The sequence below is a fragment of the Otolemur garnettii genome, unplaced genomic scaffold (genome assembly GCF_000181295.1).
Source record: "Otolemur garnettii isolate 467f Iridium unplaced genomic scaffold, OtoGar3 scaffold00040, whole genome shotgun sequence".
Classification (NCBI taxonomy): domain Eukaryota; kingdom Metazoa; phylum Chordata; class Mammalia; order Primates; family Galagidae; genus Otolemur; species Otolemur garnettii.
In genome coordinates this window covers 499962-518305 of record NW_003852435.1, presented here as the reverse complement: position 1 = coordinate 518305, position 18344 = coordinate 499962, and the positions used below count along the sequence as shown (strand labels likewise).

Below are 18344 nucleotides of genomic sequence, written 5' to 3'. Positions count from 1 at the left end.
GAACCCGCCACCTTAGGTGTATGTGGCTTGCGCCTTAGCCGCTTGAGCCACAGGCGCCGAGCCAGTAAATTTTAGTATTAAAAGTCTTTAATCATTTATGAAGTCTCCAAATCTTTGGCAGAAAGTGAAACTTGTTTTTCACATATCTCAGATATTAGAATCCAACCACATTGGAGCTCCAAAACGTATTATTGGGGGAAGGAATAAGTCCAAACAAAATCCAGCTTTACCTCTTAAAGTGTAGGGTTTACAGTCTTGCTACTTGTTTATTATGGAGATACTTTGTTTGCTAGCATCAGGGGTTATTTTTAGGATAATTTTATATCTGTGGTCTAACATCCACTTAAAACTTTACAGTTTCTTCACTTTTTCTTAAAATTCTGCTATAAATTGGTTATATAAAATAATGCATGTGATTTCTCTTTGTAAATTATGTAGGATATTAGAATAGAGAACTGCAGCCACATTCTATGCTGAATATTGTAGAGTAACACACAGTTTACATTTTAATCCTCAGTGTGGTATAGTACAATTAGCTGGTTCAGGGGAGGGAAGATACAACATTTTGTGAGAAGTATATTTTATATCTTTTGGAAGAAATGATTGCTACTGTAAAGAATCAATAGGTTCTTTATAATGGAGTTTCATTGGAGAATTTAAGTCTCAGAGGTACCATAGAAATTTAATTCATCTTTTAAAATATAAAACATTTGCAATGTGAACCTGAACCTGTTGCTTTTTTAAGCCTAATCAACAGGCATTATAAAGTTTATGGGGTTATATATATGACTTATTGGTTTAGAGTGCTTATATAAGATAATCTTATAAAGCAGCAGTCCCCAACCTTTTTGGCGTTGGAAACCAGTTTTTCCATGGACAAGGGTGGGGAATCTGACAGGAGGTGGAGTTCAGATGGTCATGCCAACAGTGAGGAGTGGTTGTAGATTCAGGTGAAGCTTCACTGCTCTCCACCTGCTTTTGCACCAGGTTCCTAACAAGCCATGGACCAGTATTGGTCCATGACTGGGGTGGGGGGATGGGGACTGTAGTTATAAAGGATATGTTACAAAATGATTTTCTTTTTCATGAGTTTTGCATTGTGTGGCTCAGCACCTGTGGCTCAAGTGGCTAAGGCGCCAGTCACATACACCTAAGGTGGGGGGCTCGAATCCAGCCCCAGCCCGCCGCCGCCAAACAACGATGGCTGCAACCAAAAAATAGCCAGGCATTGTGGCAGGAGCCTGTGATCCCAGCTACTTGGGAGGCGGAGGCAGGAGACTCGCTTGAGCCCAGGAGTTGGAGGTTGCTGTGAGCTGTGATGCCACGGCACTCTACCCAGGGGGACAGCTTGAGGCTCGGTCTCAAAAAAAAAAAAAAAAAGAGAGTTTTGCGCTGAGGAATGTAAGAGACGAGCAGCATATGTTAAGTCTGTGTAGCTTATGTGTGTGTGACTGGAGCTGTATGTAGACTCTGCTGTGATGAAAGAAGTTTTGGATTTGTCTGGAGATAGTTTTAAAAATGGTAACTTACTGATAATAATGTTTCACTGCTAAGGAATTTTTAATGCCATACTTCCCCAAATTGAAAGCAGCTTTAATACATTACTATGATTTTTATTTAAAACATTTTCAGAGTTTATTAGTGTTTTGTCATGAATAAAAGTTTTGATGATATGAAACTCATCCTATTTACTGATAATAGGCACTTTAGAAGAGAGGCTTCAAATTTATGAAGAAATTAGTGAGCAGCACCCCAGAGCATTTTCACCCAGAAGATTGCCTTTGAATCTTGTTCCAGGTAAATATTAGGATATCTTTTGTAATCCTAATGGTTACTTGTTGGAATTACTCAATGTTACTCAGATTTTACAAACATATTTCTGGTATAGAGCTACATCTGTACCAATCTTGGGGTTGGGAGTGACCAGTTCATTTATTATGCATATGTTAATAAGAGTGTTGCACTTCCGTGTACAGCTAAAACGTTGATTTTAAATATTTAAAGTTGGTTATATGAAACTGCTTTTCTTAAGTTTATTTCATGAAGTAGAGAGTTGACTAATAAATACCAGAGACTGGGAAGGGTGTGCCTTGGGGTAGGATGAAGGGGAAGAAGAGAGGTAGGTTAATGGTCACAAACAGAGAAGATGAGTAATTTCTGATGTTCAGTAGCAGAATAGGGTGTCCCTAGTTAGAAATAATGTACGGTGTATTTCAAGATACCTAGAAGTGTGGACTTGAAATGTTCAACACATAGAAATGATAATGTATGTATTCAAGGTAACGGATACCCAGATACCCTGACTTGATCATCATATATTTCATTGCATATAACAAATTATCACCACTACCCCATAAATATGTACAAATGTTATCAATTTAAAAAACCACTTTTTTTAATGTGAGTTTTTAATAAAATCACATTTGAAAGGTAAATTAAATTTCCTCTATTGAGGTATTATTATAATTTAAGTGGTAGAAGTATGGAAGTTTTATATCTTTTTACAGTATAAAGTCAGAGAAAATGTGAGCTCTGTGTGTCCCTCACGGTGTTTACAGTAACATCAATCCCTTTGAAGGCCTCTCTCCTCAGTTAACCACATTCCTAAATTTTGCTTTTATTCATAGAGCTCTGTGTATCTTGTATCCCTAAAAACAAAACCAAAAATCTTTGGTATCTGTGTAAGTTGGAATCAGTGGTATTGCACAATAGTGTATTTGTTACCGTGAATCAAGTAATCATAGATGGCTAAATTCATTTACTTTTTTGGCTGAAGAGGGAGTAGAGAGTATGGAGGGTATGTTAGCTCTTCATATAGTCTGTGTCTTTGTTAATATTTTATTTAAAAATTGTGTTTTTGTTAAAGTCTATATTTTTTCGTTGTGAATGCCTGTAGTTTATGACTTGTTTATTGGGACATTTAGCATTTCTTTTTATATAAGTCCACCTCTAGAAAGCTAATATAACTTTTAAAAGTTTTCTTGGGGATGGAAGTAGGGTACAGATACTTTCTAATGAATTGTCATTTACAGTGGGAAATACATGTCTAATTTAGTTATAATTTTATTTTTACTGGAAGATTTATGAAAATTAAAAATTTTTAAGGTGATTGACTTTACAAATATATGAAATACCTCTTAGAAAGGCATTGGATTAGATAGTAGAGAGAAATTCATTTAAAAAATTCATTTTCAGCCAGGTGTGGTGGCTCACGCCTATAATCCTAGCATTCTGGGAGGCTGAGGCAAGTGGATTGCCTGAGCCCAGAAGTGGATTGCTTGAGACCAGCCTGAGCCAGAGCAAGACCCTGTGTCTAAAAATAGCCGTGTGTTGTGGTTGGCTCCTGTAATCCCAGCTACTCGGGAGGCTGATGCAGGAGGATCACTTGAGCCCAAGAGTTTGAGGTTGCTGTGAGCTATAATGCCACAGCGCTCTACCGAGGGAGACAAAGTGAGACTGTCTCAAAAAAAAAAAAAATTCATTTTCTGCTAGTGCATTTCAGTTCTATAGATGATGAATGGTATTTGACATTCTTCTTTCTTCCTTCTATTGTTTTAATATAGTGGAATACTGAAAGCATGTTTTCCTGTGGATATTAAGTACTGGTGGCTGAGTTAAACACAGCTATCAGGTTTCTACAAGACTTGTCAGAGCTTTTAGTATATTTTTTGTGAGTTGCAAGATAGGAGTATACTGTGCAGGGAGGAGGAGCATTTTCCTACCAAAAGTGTTTTGTGGGACATGGTTATGCTCACTTTTTTCACCTGTTCTTACTGCTCCGCCTTTTTTTTTTTTTTTTTCGAGATAGGGTCTCACTCTGTTGCCCTGTCTTCAATGCAGTGTGCAATCTTAACTCACTGCAACCTCAAACTCATAGGCTCAAGTGATCCTCCTGCCTCAGAATACCAAGTAGCTGGGGTGTATACCACCATGCCTGGCTAACTCCTCCTCTTTAAATGAAAAAAAAAAAAAAGCTTTCTGAAATGATAACTCGTATACCATGAAATTCCGTGTTTTAAAGTGTCCAATTATTTTAGTGTTGTTTAGAGTTGTCCAGTCATCACCATCTGCTTTCTGAAAGCTTTCATGACTCCAAAAGGAAGCCCCATACTCATTAGCAGCTGTGGCCATCCGTTTTCACCCCCAGCACCTGGCAGCCACTAACCTGCTTTCTGTACCTGTGGATTTGCCTGTTTGGGGACATTCATATGAATGGAATCATACCATTGTGGCCTTTAGTGTGTGGCTTCTCCTTCTTTTATCAGTCTCAGACTGTGTCTTGGTAATCTGTAATTTTCAAAAGATCTATCCTTTGTGTATGATCTAATGAAAGATTAGAGATTATCTGAAAACAATCTTTATAGTTAAGAGTTAATTTTTGTGACATCTGATTATATCAAGTATGCAGGTTTTATTCAAGACAGTCACAGCAAATAGAAATTACCACATTGGGTTGTTAGGTTTTACTGTGGTTCATTTCAGTCATTGTACTTTATGCGAAATCATTCATGACAGATAGGCATTTCCCCCCCATTTACCATGGGTAGTCCATGTCTTCATAAGTGTATTACCCCTTACCTTTCTGTGAAAAAGGTTATATGTCATTGTGTTTAAAATGAAGATTCTTTCAATGTTTTCTGCTTTCACATAGTGACACCAACAATCTTTTGTAAGGGTTTATCAATAATAGAATTATTTACTTTTTGCACATAGAGTGTTTATTTTAATTCTAATGTTAGAATACTCCAGGATCAGTCAAATGCCTTAATATTTTATTATTGTTAGTCTCAGTCACTGTAATATTAAATTCTATGAGGGCAGGATTTAAATGTTTTTGCTTGTTTAATCCCTGCTGTGTCCCTACTACCTAGAACATGCCTGACGTGTAGCATGGGCTTTATACGTGATTGTGGAATGATGCATGTTACACTAAATCACACGTTGACTAGGGAAAGTATTTGTAATAAATACCTATTTCGTGTTTATAAAAAGATCTATGAGCTACTGCTTGAATATAGTGCTGTTGACAGCAGTCTGCTGCCGTTGTCTGAAGGGTTTGGGCTGTGGGTAATAAGACTGAGACAGTTAGTTAGAGATTAGGAAAGATACTTGCTCTTGTGACTTGTATTCAGAATGGTTTCTTTTACTCTACTTAGCACAATCATTTTGTTTACCTGTCTTTTTAAGTATTTTTTAAGGTACTTCGAATCTAGATCTAAGGGAAAATATAGTTGAAAACTATATTATATTTGGTGTTATGCTTTTTGGTGTTACCAAGAAATAATTCAGACTTACATTTTGGGTTTAAGAATTGGATGGGACATAATTGTTTTTGAGAGCTCTAATTTTATTTAAAAAATCATTTTAAGAATTATTTGCATCAATTGAAGTATAAAATATGCTTTTGTTTCTAGGTGAAAAGTTTAGAGAACTAATGGATAGGTTTCTGAGGGTTAACTTCAGTAAAGGCTGCCCACCCTTGTTCACTACTTTGAAGTCTTTATACTACGATACAGAAAAGGTAAAATTTGGTATTTATTCAGTTTTGCTGTAGTCTTTTTTCTAACTTAACTATAGAGAGATGCCCATGAAAATAATAATGTCATGATTTAATCATTTTCTCTATTCTGGTAATGTTACTTACCTTACTTTTAGTGTCGTAATAGCTATACTGAAATTATATATCTATAATATAAAGTCCTTCTTCAAAGGAATATCAATCTGTGCAGTTTACTGAGTAAATGGTTTATAAAAACACTAAGATATAAAGGTGGTTTATTTTATTTATTTATGTATTTTTTGAGAGAGTCTTAAGCTGTCTCCCTCGGTAGAGTGCTATGGTTGTCACAGCTCACAGTAATTCAAACTCTTGGGCTTCCATGATTCTCTTGCCTCAGCCTCCCAAGTAGCTGGGACTATAGGTGCCCACCACAAGGCTATTTTTTTTGTTATTGTTGTTGTCATCATTGTAGTTGTCATTGTTGTTTGGCAGGCCCAAGCTGGGTTTGAACCCAGCAGCTGATTGGCTTAAGCGACAGGTGCCAAGCCTAAAGGTTGTTTATTTTTAATGGGTACACTTTTCTAGTAGATTTAAAATTTTGACATATTGTTACCAGAGGTCTATATTTACTCCTTGATTCTTTTTATAGTATAATTATGGATTTCTCAATTTATTGTGTATACTTTTAAAGTTATGGCTTGGATAATTAAGTTAGGGCAACAGTAAAATGCCATTTGGTCAACAGAGTATGAATTATGAGTTTTAACTAACTTTCATTTTAATAAATATAGTTTTTAACTTTATCTTTTAATAAATATAGTTGCTGCCTTTTTTCCCCCATGTCCTTAGTTTCAATAGGAAGGGAATTTCTGCTTTTTAAAGTTAGAAATAGGCATTTACATCTTGGTCTTAAATTAGAAAGATGGGCTTGGCATGGTGGCTCATGCCGGTAATCTCGCTAGGAATTTGGGACCATTCTAGGCAATATAATAAGACCCTGTCTTGGGACACACACATATACACATTTGGTCTCTCTCTCCCCACCTCCCAACACCCAACTTTTATTCGAAGTCTGTATATAATTGTTACTTGCTTCAGAAATGTGAAAAATGGCATGTAAAGTACTTATTCAAATAATGTATTTGAATGGCATTCATGATATGTCATGACAACAAGAGGACTTTTAAAAAATTAGTTTTTATTTAGTTTTTGCTTACTTTTGAATTTTGAACTCTATAATCTTATTTTAGGTCTTTATTCTTGGCATAGTTTTTTTCTGTTAGTATTTTCTCTCCTTTTCTTATCTTTTTTAGCAATGCAAATTAGAAAATTATGAATTAATGTAGTTTAAATATTCATTGTTAAAACTAAAAAAAGTGCGGGTTGCTGTATATACCATAAGAATTTCAACAGCTGTCATGCTGTGCTGAAATATCATTTTTACTGAAGATAATGGTAAGAGTATTTCATTTTGTGTAGATGTCACTTCATTGAAAATATAGATTATATATATCCATATAGTTTTTGAGACAGAGTCTCAAACTGTCGCCTTAGGTAGAATGCTGTGGTGGCACAGGTCAGAGCAACTGCAAATTGTTGGGCTCAAGCGATTCTCTTACCTCAGCATCCCAAGTAGCTGGGACTATAGGTGCCTGCTATAACACCTGGCTATTTTTTTTGTGTTGCAGTTGTTATTGTTGTTTTAGCTGGCCCAGGGCTTGAACCTGCCACTCTCTGTGTATGTGGCCAGTGCCTGCTGACTGAGTTACGGTCACTGCCCAATTGTGTTTATAGGTTTAAATGTTCTATGTTACATTTTATTTTCCTCTTATGAGTAACTTTTTTTTTAAAGAGGCAGCCCATTTATTTATTTATTTATTTATTTGAGACAGAACCTCAGGCTGTCGCCCTCGATAGAGTGCTGTGACAGCTCACAGCAACTTCCAACTCTTGGGCTCAAGCAATTCTCCTGCCTCTGCCTCCCAAGTAGCTGGGACTGCAGGCGCCTGCCACAACGCCTGGCTATTTTTTGCTTGCAGCCATTGTTGTTTGACTGGCTTTTGAACCCGCCAGCTCAGGTGTATGTGGCTGGCGCCTTAGCCACTTAAGGCAAAGGTGCCAAGCCAGAGGTAGCCCTTTTAAAAAAATACTATTTTACACTTGAAATACATAGTTGTTTTCATCTGTTAGGCCATTTTGTGTTGTAATCTCTAACATTTTTATTATAGATAGAGTTTTGTTTTACTTTTTATTGTTTTATAAAATAGAATCCATTCCATTTAAGTCTGAACAAAGACCCTTACCTACTAATAGTTCTCTTCCCTTCCCTTCCTCCTTCCCTGTCCTCTCCCCTTCCCTTTCTTTCCCCTTTTCCTTTCCTTTCCTTCTTTGCTTCTTTGTAATACCATTTGGCATTTCTACTAATCATTTTTGATTCAGTCTCCTGTGAGGATCCTTGTGTTTTGGTGATGGGCTTCATATAGTACAGTATTCATGTTCCAGAATTGTCATAACAGCAATAAAGTGGAAAGAGCTAGAAAGAGTCAAATAGCTACATTGTATTTGCAACATAACATGTCTAGCATTTTGTTTATTTATTTATTTCTGAGATAGAGTCAGACGCACTGACCACTGAGCTGCAAGCACCGAGCCATGTCTAGCATTTTAATGAGAGGGAAGTTTTATGTGTACCACATAGAGCCTGCTCAGTTCCCCATCATAATGGCCATAAATTATCTCTGTAATGCTCATGGATAAACTGTTCCGTGGAAGAGTGAACCAGATGTTTAACCACCTGTTCCATACGGTGTGCAGCTAACCTATTCATTTTTCAGATTGGTGATATTTATAAGGAATTTTACCTTAATCACTTTTGTCTTCTCTCTTGACATTTGTATAAAACTTAAAATGTCCTGTTAAGTCTGTTCTATTATTAGCTCCTAGATTCTCAAAGGGTAAACGTGTTGAGTAAATTGGTACAAATTTTAAAAGTGATTTTTTAGTCATAAAAGTATTGTAACCACAATACAGAAAATTTAGAAAAAGGGAAGGTAAGACCTGAAAAAAAAGAGAGAAATACAAACAAAATCATGCTTGAATGGATAAATAGCCACATGAATACATAATTGAAGCGCATTTTCAGGTACTTCCTCTAAAGACTTTTTCCCAGTGAATTTGTGGTGTGTATATGTAGCTTTAGTCATTTTAAGTATAAAGTTGTTTATTCTTCTTTCCTGCTCTAGCAATTTCATAAGCATTTAATATGTTTTTATATAATCTTTTTTATCTCTCTTTTTACTGACTGTGTAATCTTTTAGAACCATCCTCCATTGTTGAATTTGGCTTTTCAAATTTTTATTGTTGAGGATTTCTGCATTTATATTTCTTAGAGATACTTGTCAAGTTTTTTTTCTTTGAGTCAAGAGTCTTTCTTTGTCCCCCTCAGTAGAATGTTGTGGCATCATAGCTCACACCATCGTCAAACTCTTGAGCTCAAGCAATTCTCTTGTCTTAGCCTCTCAAGCAGCTGGGACTATAGGCGCCTGCCACAGTGCCCAGCTGTTTTTCAGAGATAGGGTCTTGCACTTGCTTAGGCTAGTCTCAAACCTCTGAGCTCAGACAATCCGCCCACATTGGCCTCCCAGAGTGCTAGGATTAAAGGCATGAGCCCCCACCCTCCCGGTCTGTTGTTTTCTTGGGATATCTTTATCTGATTTTGGTATCAGGGTGTTCCCTCTTTTTAAACAATTTTTTTTGAAGCATTTGTGAAGCATTTGTATTTATTTAAATGTTTGATAGAATTTGAAGTCATATGGGCCTGGAGTTTTCTTTGTGGGCAGTTTTTTTTTTTGTTTTTTTTTTGGTTTTTTTGAGACAAAGTCTTACTTTGTCACCCTTGGTAGAATTCCGTGGCCTCATAGCTCACAGCAACCTCAAACTCTTGGGGTCAAATGATTCTCTTGCCTCAGCCTCCTGAGTAGCCTATAGGGAGTAGGGACTATAGGTGCCTGCCATGACTCCCAGCTATTTTTATTTTTGTTTTTTAAGAGACTGGGTCCCATTCTAGCTCAGGCTGGTATCGAACTCCTGAGCTCAGGCAGTCCACCCACCTTGGCCTCCCAGAGTGCTAGGATTACAGGCATGAGCCACCTCGCCTGGCCTGGGGTACAATGACACTATCATAGCTCACTACAACCTTGAACTCCTAGGCTGAAGGAATCCTCCCACCTTAGCTCCCAAGGTGCTGAGAGATTACAGGCATGATTTTAAAATGGCAGAGACAAAATACTATTTTTAAGAAGAATATCCGTTGCATATTAATTTTGCATATTGCATACTACTTAAGTGGGTTGTAGATGGTAAGTAAACGAGTGAGGTGAGTCTTATTCTTAAGTAATACTTAGATTAACTTTCATAAACAAAATTGTAAAATTGTTCACTTAATTACTGAATTAAATGTGATGATAACATGAATTTTTGAGATTCAAAGAAGTATACCTAATGAACCAGGAAGTCTAGTGCTCTTGGCAGTTTTTTTTTTTTAGGAGATTTCATGTGAGCTTTCCATTATCTTATTTGCTTTGTTTTTTATTTCTATGATCAGATTGTGTTTTGAAATTCTAAAACAGACAGTTTTATTCAGCATTGTTTATACTGTTTTATGAAGGATTATGTGTAACTTCAGGATATGTTTTGTTGTACTTTTTATTATTAGAATTACTTAGACAATGTTTCACTCTGGAGGTGCATGAAGGTATACTTTTTTTTTCAAAACCTGCTCTAGTTGCAGTTTTTGCAACTGCCAGTAGATGGCATTGTAAGTTCATGAAAAAAGAATTGGCCTTCGTAAGCTGAACACCTAGACCACTGAATTCCTTTCCTTTCCTTTCCTTTCCTTTTCTCTTTTCCCTTTTCCCTTTTCCCTTTCCTTTTTCCTTTCCTTTCCTTTCCGACGGAGTCTCATTTTTGCCCTTGGTAGAGTGTTTTGGCTTCATACCTCACAGCAACCTCAAACTGATGGGTTCAAGTGTTCTCCTTGCTTCAGCCTCCCAAGTAACTGGGACTACAGGTCCTTGTCACAATACCTGGCTACTTTTAGAGATGGGGTTTTGCTCCAACTCAGTCTGGTCCCCAACTCCTGAGCTTAAGAAATCCACTTGCCTTAGCCTCCCAGAGTGCTAGGATTACAGACAAGAGCCACCATGCCTGGCCTAGATGACCAAATTTCTAAGCCTGCAGAAAGATTTTTTGGTCTTATTTTTTTGTTTGTTTGTTTGTTTTGATTTTTGAGACAGGTTCTCTATTGCCCAGGCTGAAGTGCAGTGGTGTCATCATAGCTCACATACAATTTTTTTTTGTAGAGACAGGGTATCACCCTGTTACCTAAGCTTATAAAGTTTTTGAAAGTACATATAATCTAAGTCAGATTGGTGGGGTGGTCATGGTAGGCTAAAAATGCCTGTTACTGTTAATTTTGCTTAAAGTAAAAATCCTTTTGCAGCAGTTTTATTAGTTTCTCAAACTCTTGCTTGTGTGTCAAAATTAACTAAAGAGTTTGTTAAAAACAGATTGTAAGCATGTAGCTCAGCAGTTAGAGTGTCAGCCACATACACTGGAGCTGGTGGGTTCAAACCCAGCCTGGGTCTGCCAAACAACAATGACAACTACACCCAAAAAATAGCCGGGCCTTATGTCGGGCGTGTGTAGTCCCAGCTACTTGGGAGGTTGAGACAAGAGAATTGCTTAAGCCCAAGAGTTTGAGGTTGCTGTGAGCTGTGATGCCACAGCACTCTACTGAGGGGGACATAGTGAGACTCTGTCTCAAAATAAACAAGGAAAAAACACCCCCAAACCCAGGTTGTACAGAAACCAGAATTACTGGTTCTTTCAGTCTGGCCTGTGGTCTAGAAGTAGGTCTCAGATAAGTTACTAGTGATACTCATGTTAATGTTGATGATGTTAGTGGTCTGAGGACAACACTTTCGGAATCCCTGTTTTCAAATTAAATAATCTTTGTTCTAAAAAAATAATGTCCCCATTTTCTGCCACCTTAATTTTTTCAGTGGTATTTTCATTGAGTACATTGTATCTGTGAATACATGTTTTAGTGTATTCATAGTATCATAGTATCTGTGAATACATGTTTTAGTGAAGTCCTAGTCTGTGTACCTTTTTTTCATATCCTGTTTTTCTGTTAGTTACACATTGTCCTTGTGAGCGTCATTTTACCACCTATTTTGCTCATTGCCCGTCTGTCTCCACTCTACTGAAGAATTATGCCACATAATGCAGAATCACATAGAAAGATGCCAGGTCATCCTGAGAAGTGTTTTTATTTGGTTTTTGTTTTGTTTTTTGACTGGTATAATAGGATGATCAGTTTTGTAGATACTATCCTGTTAGTTTCTGGGATAGAATTAATAAAGCTGATTAAATCATACCATCTTGTATTAAATGAAATGCATGAATAGGTTTCCTTCCTAGCTGTGTATACCAAAATCTGCTCTTCAGTGACACAGAAACTCCAGTGAATTTTGGTTGGTGTGTATAGAGGGCTTGGGAAGGAAAAGAAATATAATTGTGTGAAAAGAAGAACTTCTAAAGTCCCACTTTTCACAAAATAATATAACAGCGTGTCAGACCTTATTTTTATTTTATTTTTTGATTAGGAACCCTTCATGAATTTGCATATCATCCTTCGGCTCTGCTAGTCCCCCCTGTAGTCCATTTTGGTATATGTGCTGCCAAAGTAAGCCCCAGACCTTATTTTATAGTAGGAAGATAAGTAAGTTGGGTAGGAAAACTTGTAATTGCGTTGAGTGCAGATTACGACATTCTGTCCTTTTCCCTGGGTTGCTAACAATAATAAGCAAAACAGTTGTTTTAAATTTCATTTGTAATTTTCAAACCTTGGCTCTTTTCACTTGACTTTTTTGTAATGCATGACATTTACAAAATCTAAATATTTATATAATGGTTTATAACTTCCCAGTGTAACAATAGGAAGTAAAAGGCAAATAAATTAACAGATATGTTTATTGCCCCCCAAATAGATTTTGTAGTAATTAGTGATAATTCAGCTTTCAAAATTCCAAATTAATGAGGTTCTGTTTTACTATGAAGACAGCAGTGTACAATATTTTCTGTTTTTTCCCCATCCCCCATAAGGAAATAAAAGACACCCTAGTATTATGTAGTTCTGAATTAAGCTGTATATTGTTTTTCAGATCTAATTCAATCCATAATAAATAAAAATACTTTCAATAAAATATTTTTAAATTTTAAAAATATGTTTTGTTAACAGGTTTCTATAATCCAGGAACTTGTTACTAATTATGAAGCCTCTCTTAAAACATGTGACTTTTTTAGCCCTTATGGTAAGTTTCAATTAAATTGAATTAGAATTTGATGACTCATTCAATTCATTTTTAATCACTTATGATAATGCTCTTTTTTGTTTATTATGTGTGCTATATAATAGAACTTACTAAATAGTTCTTGAATTAGTGAATGAAATGGGAGCACTTAAAATCTTAATTAAATTTTTCATAATATTGTGGGGTGGGAGTTAACCCTGTCTTAACTTGAGGAAATGGACTTGAGAGGTTGTGTGGCTTGCCCAAGACCATGCAGTTAGTTTATATTAGAATCTGTTTTTCCAGAATCCCTAAATTCTCTGATTTTTCTGCTCTTTTATTACTTTTAACACATTAACTGTCATATGAGTTGTATCTAACTTACGTTAGGTTTTTGGGGGTTTTTTTGCAGTTTTTGGCCAGGGCCAGGTTTGAACCCGCCACCTTCGGTATATGGGGCCGGTGCCTTTTGAGGGCCCTTTGAGCCACGGGCACTGCCCACTTAATGTTAGTTTTGATCCTGGAGCTTCATGAAGCACATATAACTCACATGTCTCCTTACCTGTCTTGACCTAATCACTTTGGCCCCAAGAAAAAAATTTGCTTCTAGTGTGGCAGTCATTGTGTTAGTGCTGTGGCAGTCATTGTGTTAGTGCTGTGGCAGTCATTGTGTTAGTGCTGTGGCAGTCATTGTGTTAGTGCTGTGGCAGTCATTGTGTTAATGCTGTGGCAGTCATTGTGTTAATGCTGTGGCAGTCATTGTGTTAATGCCGTGTAATTCGGTTCTTTGTTTCTCTATTTGTAGATGCATATGTAAATCAAAGTGACTTAATTTAGAAAACATTCTAGGAATGTTTTCAGTCATTCAGATGGTAACTTTAGTCTGGGTTCCTTGTGTGTATTTTACATGTCGTTATTCTTTATTTTTTTTTAATTAAATTTTTTTTATTGAAATGAGGATCTCTGGGTTACCCAGGCTCTCAAACTCCTGGGCTCAAGCTGTCTTCCCACCTCAGCCTCCTGAGGATTACAGAGGTGTGATGCTGCACCCCACATATTGTTCTATATCCCAATACACATTTCTGTTTAAAACAGTGGTTCTCAACCTTCCTAATGCTTCAACCCTTTAATACAATTCCTCATGTTGTGGTCACCCCCAACCATAAAATTATTTTCATTGCTACTTCATAACTGTAATTTTGCTACTGTTATGAATCGTAATGTAAATATCTCACATGTAGGACAGTCTTAGGGACCCACGTGAAAGGGTTGTTCAACCCCTAAAAGGGTTGTGACCCACGGGTTGAGAACCGCTGGTTTAAAACGCTTAAACAGAAGATGTTGCAGCAATGCTGTGACCCACAGAATTAACCTCATGCCATAGTACTTCATATCTAATACCCAGTCCACGTTCAGATTTCCCCGTTATCCAAAAAAAGCCTTTGTATGGTTGGTTTATTCAAATTTAGATTCAGTTAAGGTCCACATTTTGCATTTGTTTGTCATGTCTCTTGTGTTTTTTTAATGTAGACCATTAACCCCCCCCCCCATCTTTTTAAACATTTGCTGAAAAGTCATTGTCTTACAGAATATCCCATATTCTACATTGGACTGATTACTTTCTTGTGGTATCATTTAATGTATTTTACTGTCCTTCATATTTCTTGGAAACTTGTTAGATTTGTAGGCTTGATTAGATTCTAGTTCCATTTGAATACTTTGCTGGTGGCGCTGTATGTTTCCTGTTACATTAGGAGGCAGGAAACATTTTAGTTCTTCTCTTTTGTGATGTTGAGAGTGGTTAGGACTCAGACGTTGTCACCCAGCCCATTAAAAATCTCCTTATAGCTGGGGTGGCGCCTGTGGCTCAAGGGAGTAGGGTGCCGGGCCCCATATGCAGGGGGTGGTGGGTTCAAACCCAGCCCCGGCCAAAAACTGCAAAAACCCCCCCCAAAACTCTTTATAGCTATTTCCCCACCATGAGACTAGCGTGTTATTTCCAGTGCACCCCGGACCTGCATTATAAGGGCTTGGATGTTACTGTCTGTGGGCTTGAGGTGGGGACTTTATTCGTGGTTTTGTCTTCTTTCTCCCTTGATACCTGGAGAGTTTTCAGGGGAGGTGGAGGAGGAGCGTCACCCCAGCTCCTCCAACATCCATGTCACCCACAATACCCAGGGTCTTGTAGGAGGACAGACAATGTTGTGTCTGTTAAAGTCATTTGAAGCAAAGTGATGCCTGCATCTTTGTCCTAGTGCCTGCGGTGGCAGGGTCTTTCTATCACACACGCTGTCCCTCTGCCCTGGGCTGCGCTTCCAATCTTTCTGGAGATCTTGGGGTAACTCACCACGCTTTGGCACCATCTCCTGGTGCTTTGACAAGAAAACAGGACAGTCCCCTGCATATCCAGGGAGGAGGTGCATTGAGTGATTCTTGTAATGAGGTACTTTATCAGGACTTGACATGTTGCTGAATGATTTTAGTTTCTAAAAAGAGAGAATGTTCCAAAGCGTCAGCTGTGGGGCCAGAGTGGCTCTGCGGATGGCGGTGGGGGTGGCGCAGGGTGGGAGGGGGTGTGGTGGATCTCAGTCCTTACTCATCTCTTCTATGTCTAGTATTTTAGTATCATTGGAGAATATGGGTTTTCACGATTGACCATAATTAGCAATATGTACTTCTAAATGTGGGAAAACCGAATGGCACTTTGAAGGCAATGACCGTTATCGAAACAAAATGTATAATTTCTGAATTTGAATAGTAAGTGTGTAAAAAAACTTCCCCTCAGCCTCTCACCTGATGATTTTAGCAGCCATTGAGAGTCATTGCATTAAGCCTTTATTTCATTCTAATCATCATTTTGTCTGCATTGATTAGTTAGAATTCTTCTTCATAAAGTATTTGGTTCCTTTGAAATAATAGTTTGTATAAGACGAGCAGGTTAGGTGGTTGACTCTTTGCATTTATTTATTTATTTAGACAGAATCTCACTCTGATGCCCTGGGTAAAGTGCTGTGGCATCATAGCTCATAGCAACCTAAAACACTTGGGCTCAAGAGATCCTCTTGTCTCAGCCTCCCAAGTAGCTAGGACTATAGGTGCCCTCACAATGTCTGGGTAGTTTTTCTATTTTTAGTAGAGGTGGGATCTCTTGCTCAGGTTGGTCTCAAATACCTGAGCTCAAGGGATCCTCCAACCTTGGCCTCCCAGAGTGATGGGATTACAGGTGTGAGCTACCTCATCTGGCATGTTTTTAATTAATGCTGTATTGTGTTTGCATCATTTTCATGGCATTTGGTTAACTATACTATGAGACCTTCTTTTTGTTCTGATGTACACGGATAAATTCACTCTTTCCTCCTCATTTCATGCTTGTATATCTTCCCTTCTGAAATCCATTTTGAGAGCTTGGTATTTCTTTATCTACTCTTCTGTAGCTTGAGGGTACAAGATGAGGGGCAGGGTAGAGTTAAGTTGATTATGTGGCTGTTTTTTTAGTGAAGGTGGGCTATGTTCTTTCTTCTTAGGTTTTTGTCAGATATCAGGAATATTTCCTTGTAGGAGTGTATCTTATAGGTCCTGATCCCTTGGTTTCCCTGATCTAGTATTAAGGCCTAGAAAAGGCCTTGGCAGTTTGGCAGCTGCTGTCTCTGTTGAATTCTTAGGGTTGTAGTAAGGGAATCTCTTCTCCAACTTACTTTCCTAAGCTTGTCTTTTGCTCTCAGCCTGAGAATTTACAGACTTAAGTTGATTTATATCCTTTTCCCAGCACTGTTTCTCTGGAATGAGGTTGGGTTTAGAAGCTGGTCAAACTACTATCTTGTTTCTCTGCTTGGCTGCCACTTTTTGAATGTTATGGCCAGAAGTCACCTCTTTCTATTGAAATTGTTCATTTTTTGCTATGTTTTTGCTGCTTATTATTATAGCAGTTATTAATCTCCATATTTTGTGAAATTAGGGGAAGAAAAGGATGTAATTTGCTCTATTTTACATTGTTTCCATAATAATTTAGTATTTGTTTAATTGCAGAGAATGGGGAGAAGGAACCCCCGACAACACTACTCTGGGTTCAGTATTTCCTTGCACAGCACTTTGATAAACTTGGACAATATTCTTTGGCTTTGGATTATATTAATGCTGCAATTGCTAGTACTCCAACTCTAATAGAACTATTCTATTTGAAAGCAAAAATTTACAAGGTAAAATCTAAATCATATTTTATGAGTAATTGAAGAATTCAGGTACTTTAAGAACCTTTAGAATTCTTTTCATATAGAAATATCTAGGGCACCCTGGTAATCTTTTTCTAAAACTCTTAATTCTAAGCAGTTTTATGTTATTTAGTTGTATAATTAATATTAGCCATTTGATTTAGCTCTTGGTAAATGTGAATTGTAATTTAAATTACTGGATAAATTTGACAAGAAATGGTGCCAGATTTCTATTTTGCCTTTATAAGCTTTTTCCTTTTTTTTTATACCCTTGTTCTTTTGATCTGAACTGTGGTTTCTTTAATGCTTTCGCCTTACAGCATATAGGTAATCTCAGAGAGGCTGCCAAGTGGATGGATGAAGCCCAGTCTTTGGACACAGCTGATAGATTCATCAATTCCAAATGTGCAAAATATATGCTTCGAGCAAACATGATAAAAGAAGCAGAGGAAATGTGCTCCAAGTTTACAAGGGTAGGAAACAGCATGAACATGTAGTTGTCTTGAGTTGGTAAAATTAAACTTAAGTCCTAAGATGATTTGTGACAGCATAATAAGGCTGACAATAAGAAAATTGTCACTGAAATTCATGAGAATTCTCCCCCCACTCGCAATCACATTTAGCCCATATCCTAAGTATGGTTTCTTACTGTAGGTACTTATCTATGCATATGATTGTGGCAGGGGATAATTGGTAACAGGAGTGAAATAGCTTGATACAAATACAGGCAATATATTATACTTTATTGCTTGTATATAAAATTGATTTGCATTGCAGGTTCTTTGTCTTCCAATTAATTTTGACTACTTTTATTCTGTTTTGTTTTTTTCAGACAAGGTCTTGCTCTGTCACTCAGGCTGGAGTGCAGTGTGGTGTGGTCATAGCTCATTGCAGCCCTGATCTCCTGGGCTCAAGTGACCCACCCACTTCAGCCTTCCAAGTAGCTGGGACTTATAGGCGTGTGCCAGCATACTAGGCTAATTTTTTAAAAAAATTTTTTATAAAGACGGGTCTGTCACTCTGTTGCTCAGGCCTTTCACTGCTGGCCTCAAGCAGTCCTTCCACTGTGGCCTCCTGAAGTGTTCAGATGATAGGTGTGAGCCCCTGCACCTGGCTTGTTTTTTAATTGCCTCTTACAGTGTTTGACTTTAGAACTGCTCTTAGAGTTCTTTCTGGGTGACATTCTAGAGTTTTAAGTTTTCTACATTGTTAGGCTAAGCATTCATTCCTTTCCTTTCCATTCTTCAGTGTCCTTTCATATCCTTTTCCACATGGACTTTT

General features: G+C 37.5%; 1 protein-coding gene across 3 annotated transcripts in view; it reads left to right on the top strand.

Annotated features, from left to right (window-relative positions):
• The window catches only part of NAA16 (N(alpha)-acetyltransferase 16, NatA auxiliary subunit), a 66973-nt gene that overhangs the window by 29559 nt on the left and 19070 nt on the right, over positions 1–18344 (top strand). For all 3 annotated transcript variants that reach the window (XM_023513425.1, XM_003790146.3, XM_023513426.1), the window contains 5 exons: positions 1702–1797; positions 5415–5521; positions 12804–12876; positions 16882–17051; positions 17384–17536. In XM_023513425.1, coding sequence (XP_023369193.1) covers positions 1702–1797; positions 5415–5521; positions 12804–12876; positions 16882–17051; positions 17384–17536 — 599 coding nt within the window. The remainder of the gene's footprint in view (positions 1–1701; positions 1798–5414; positions 5522–12803; positions 12877–16881; positions 17052–17383; positions 17537–18344) is intronic.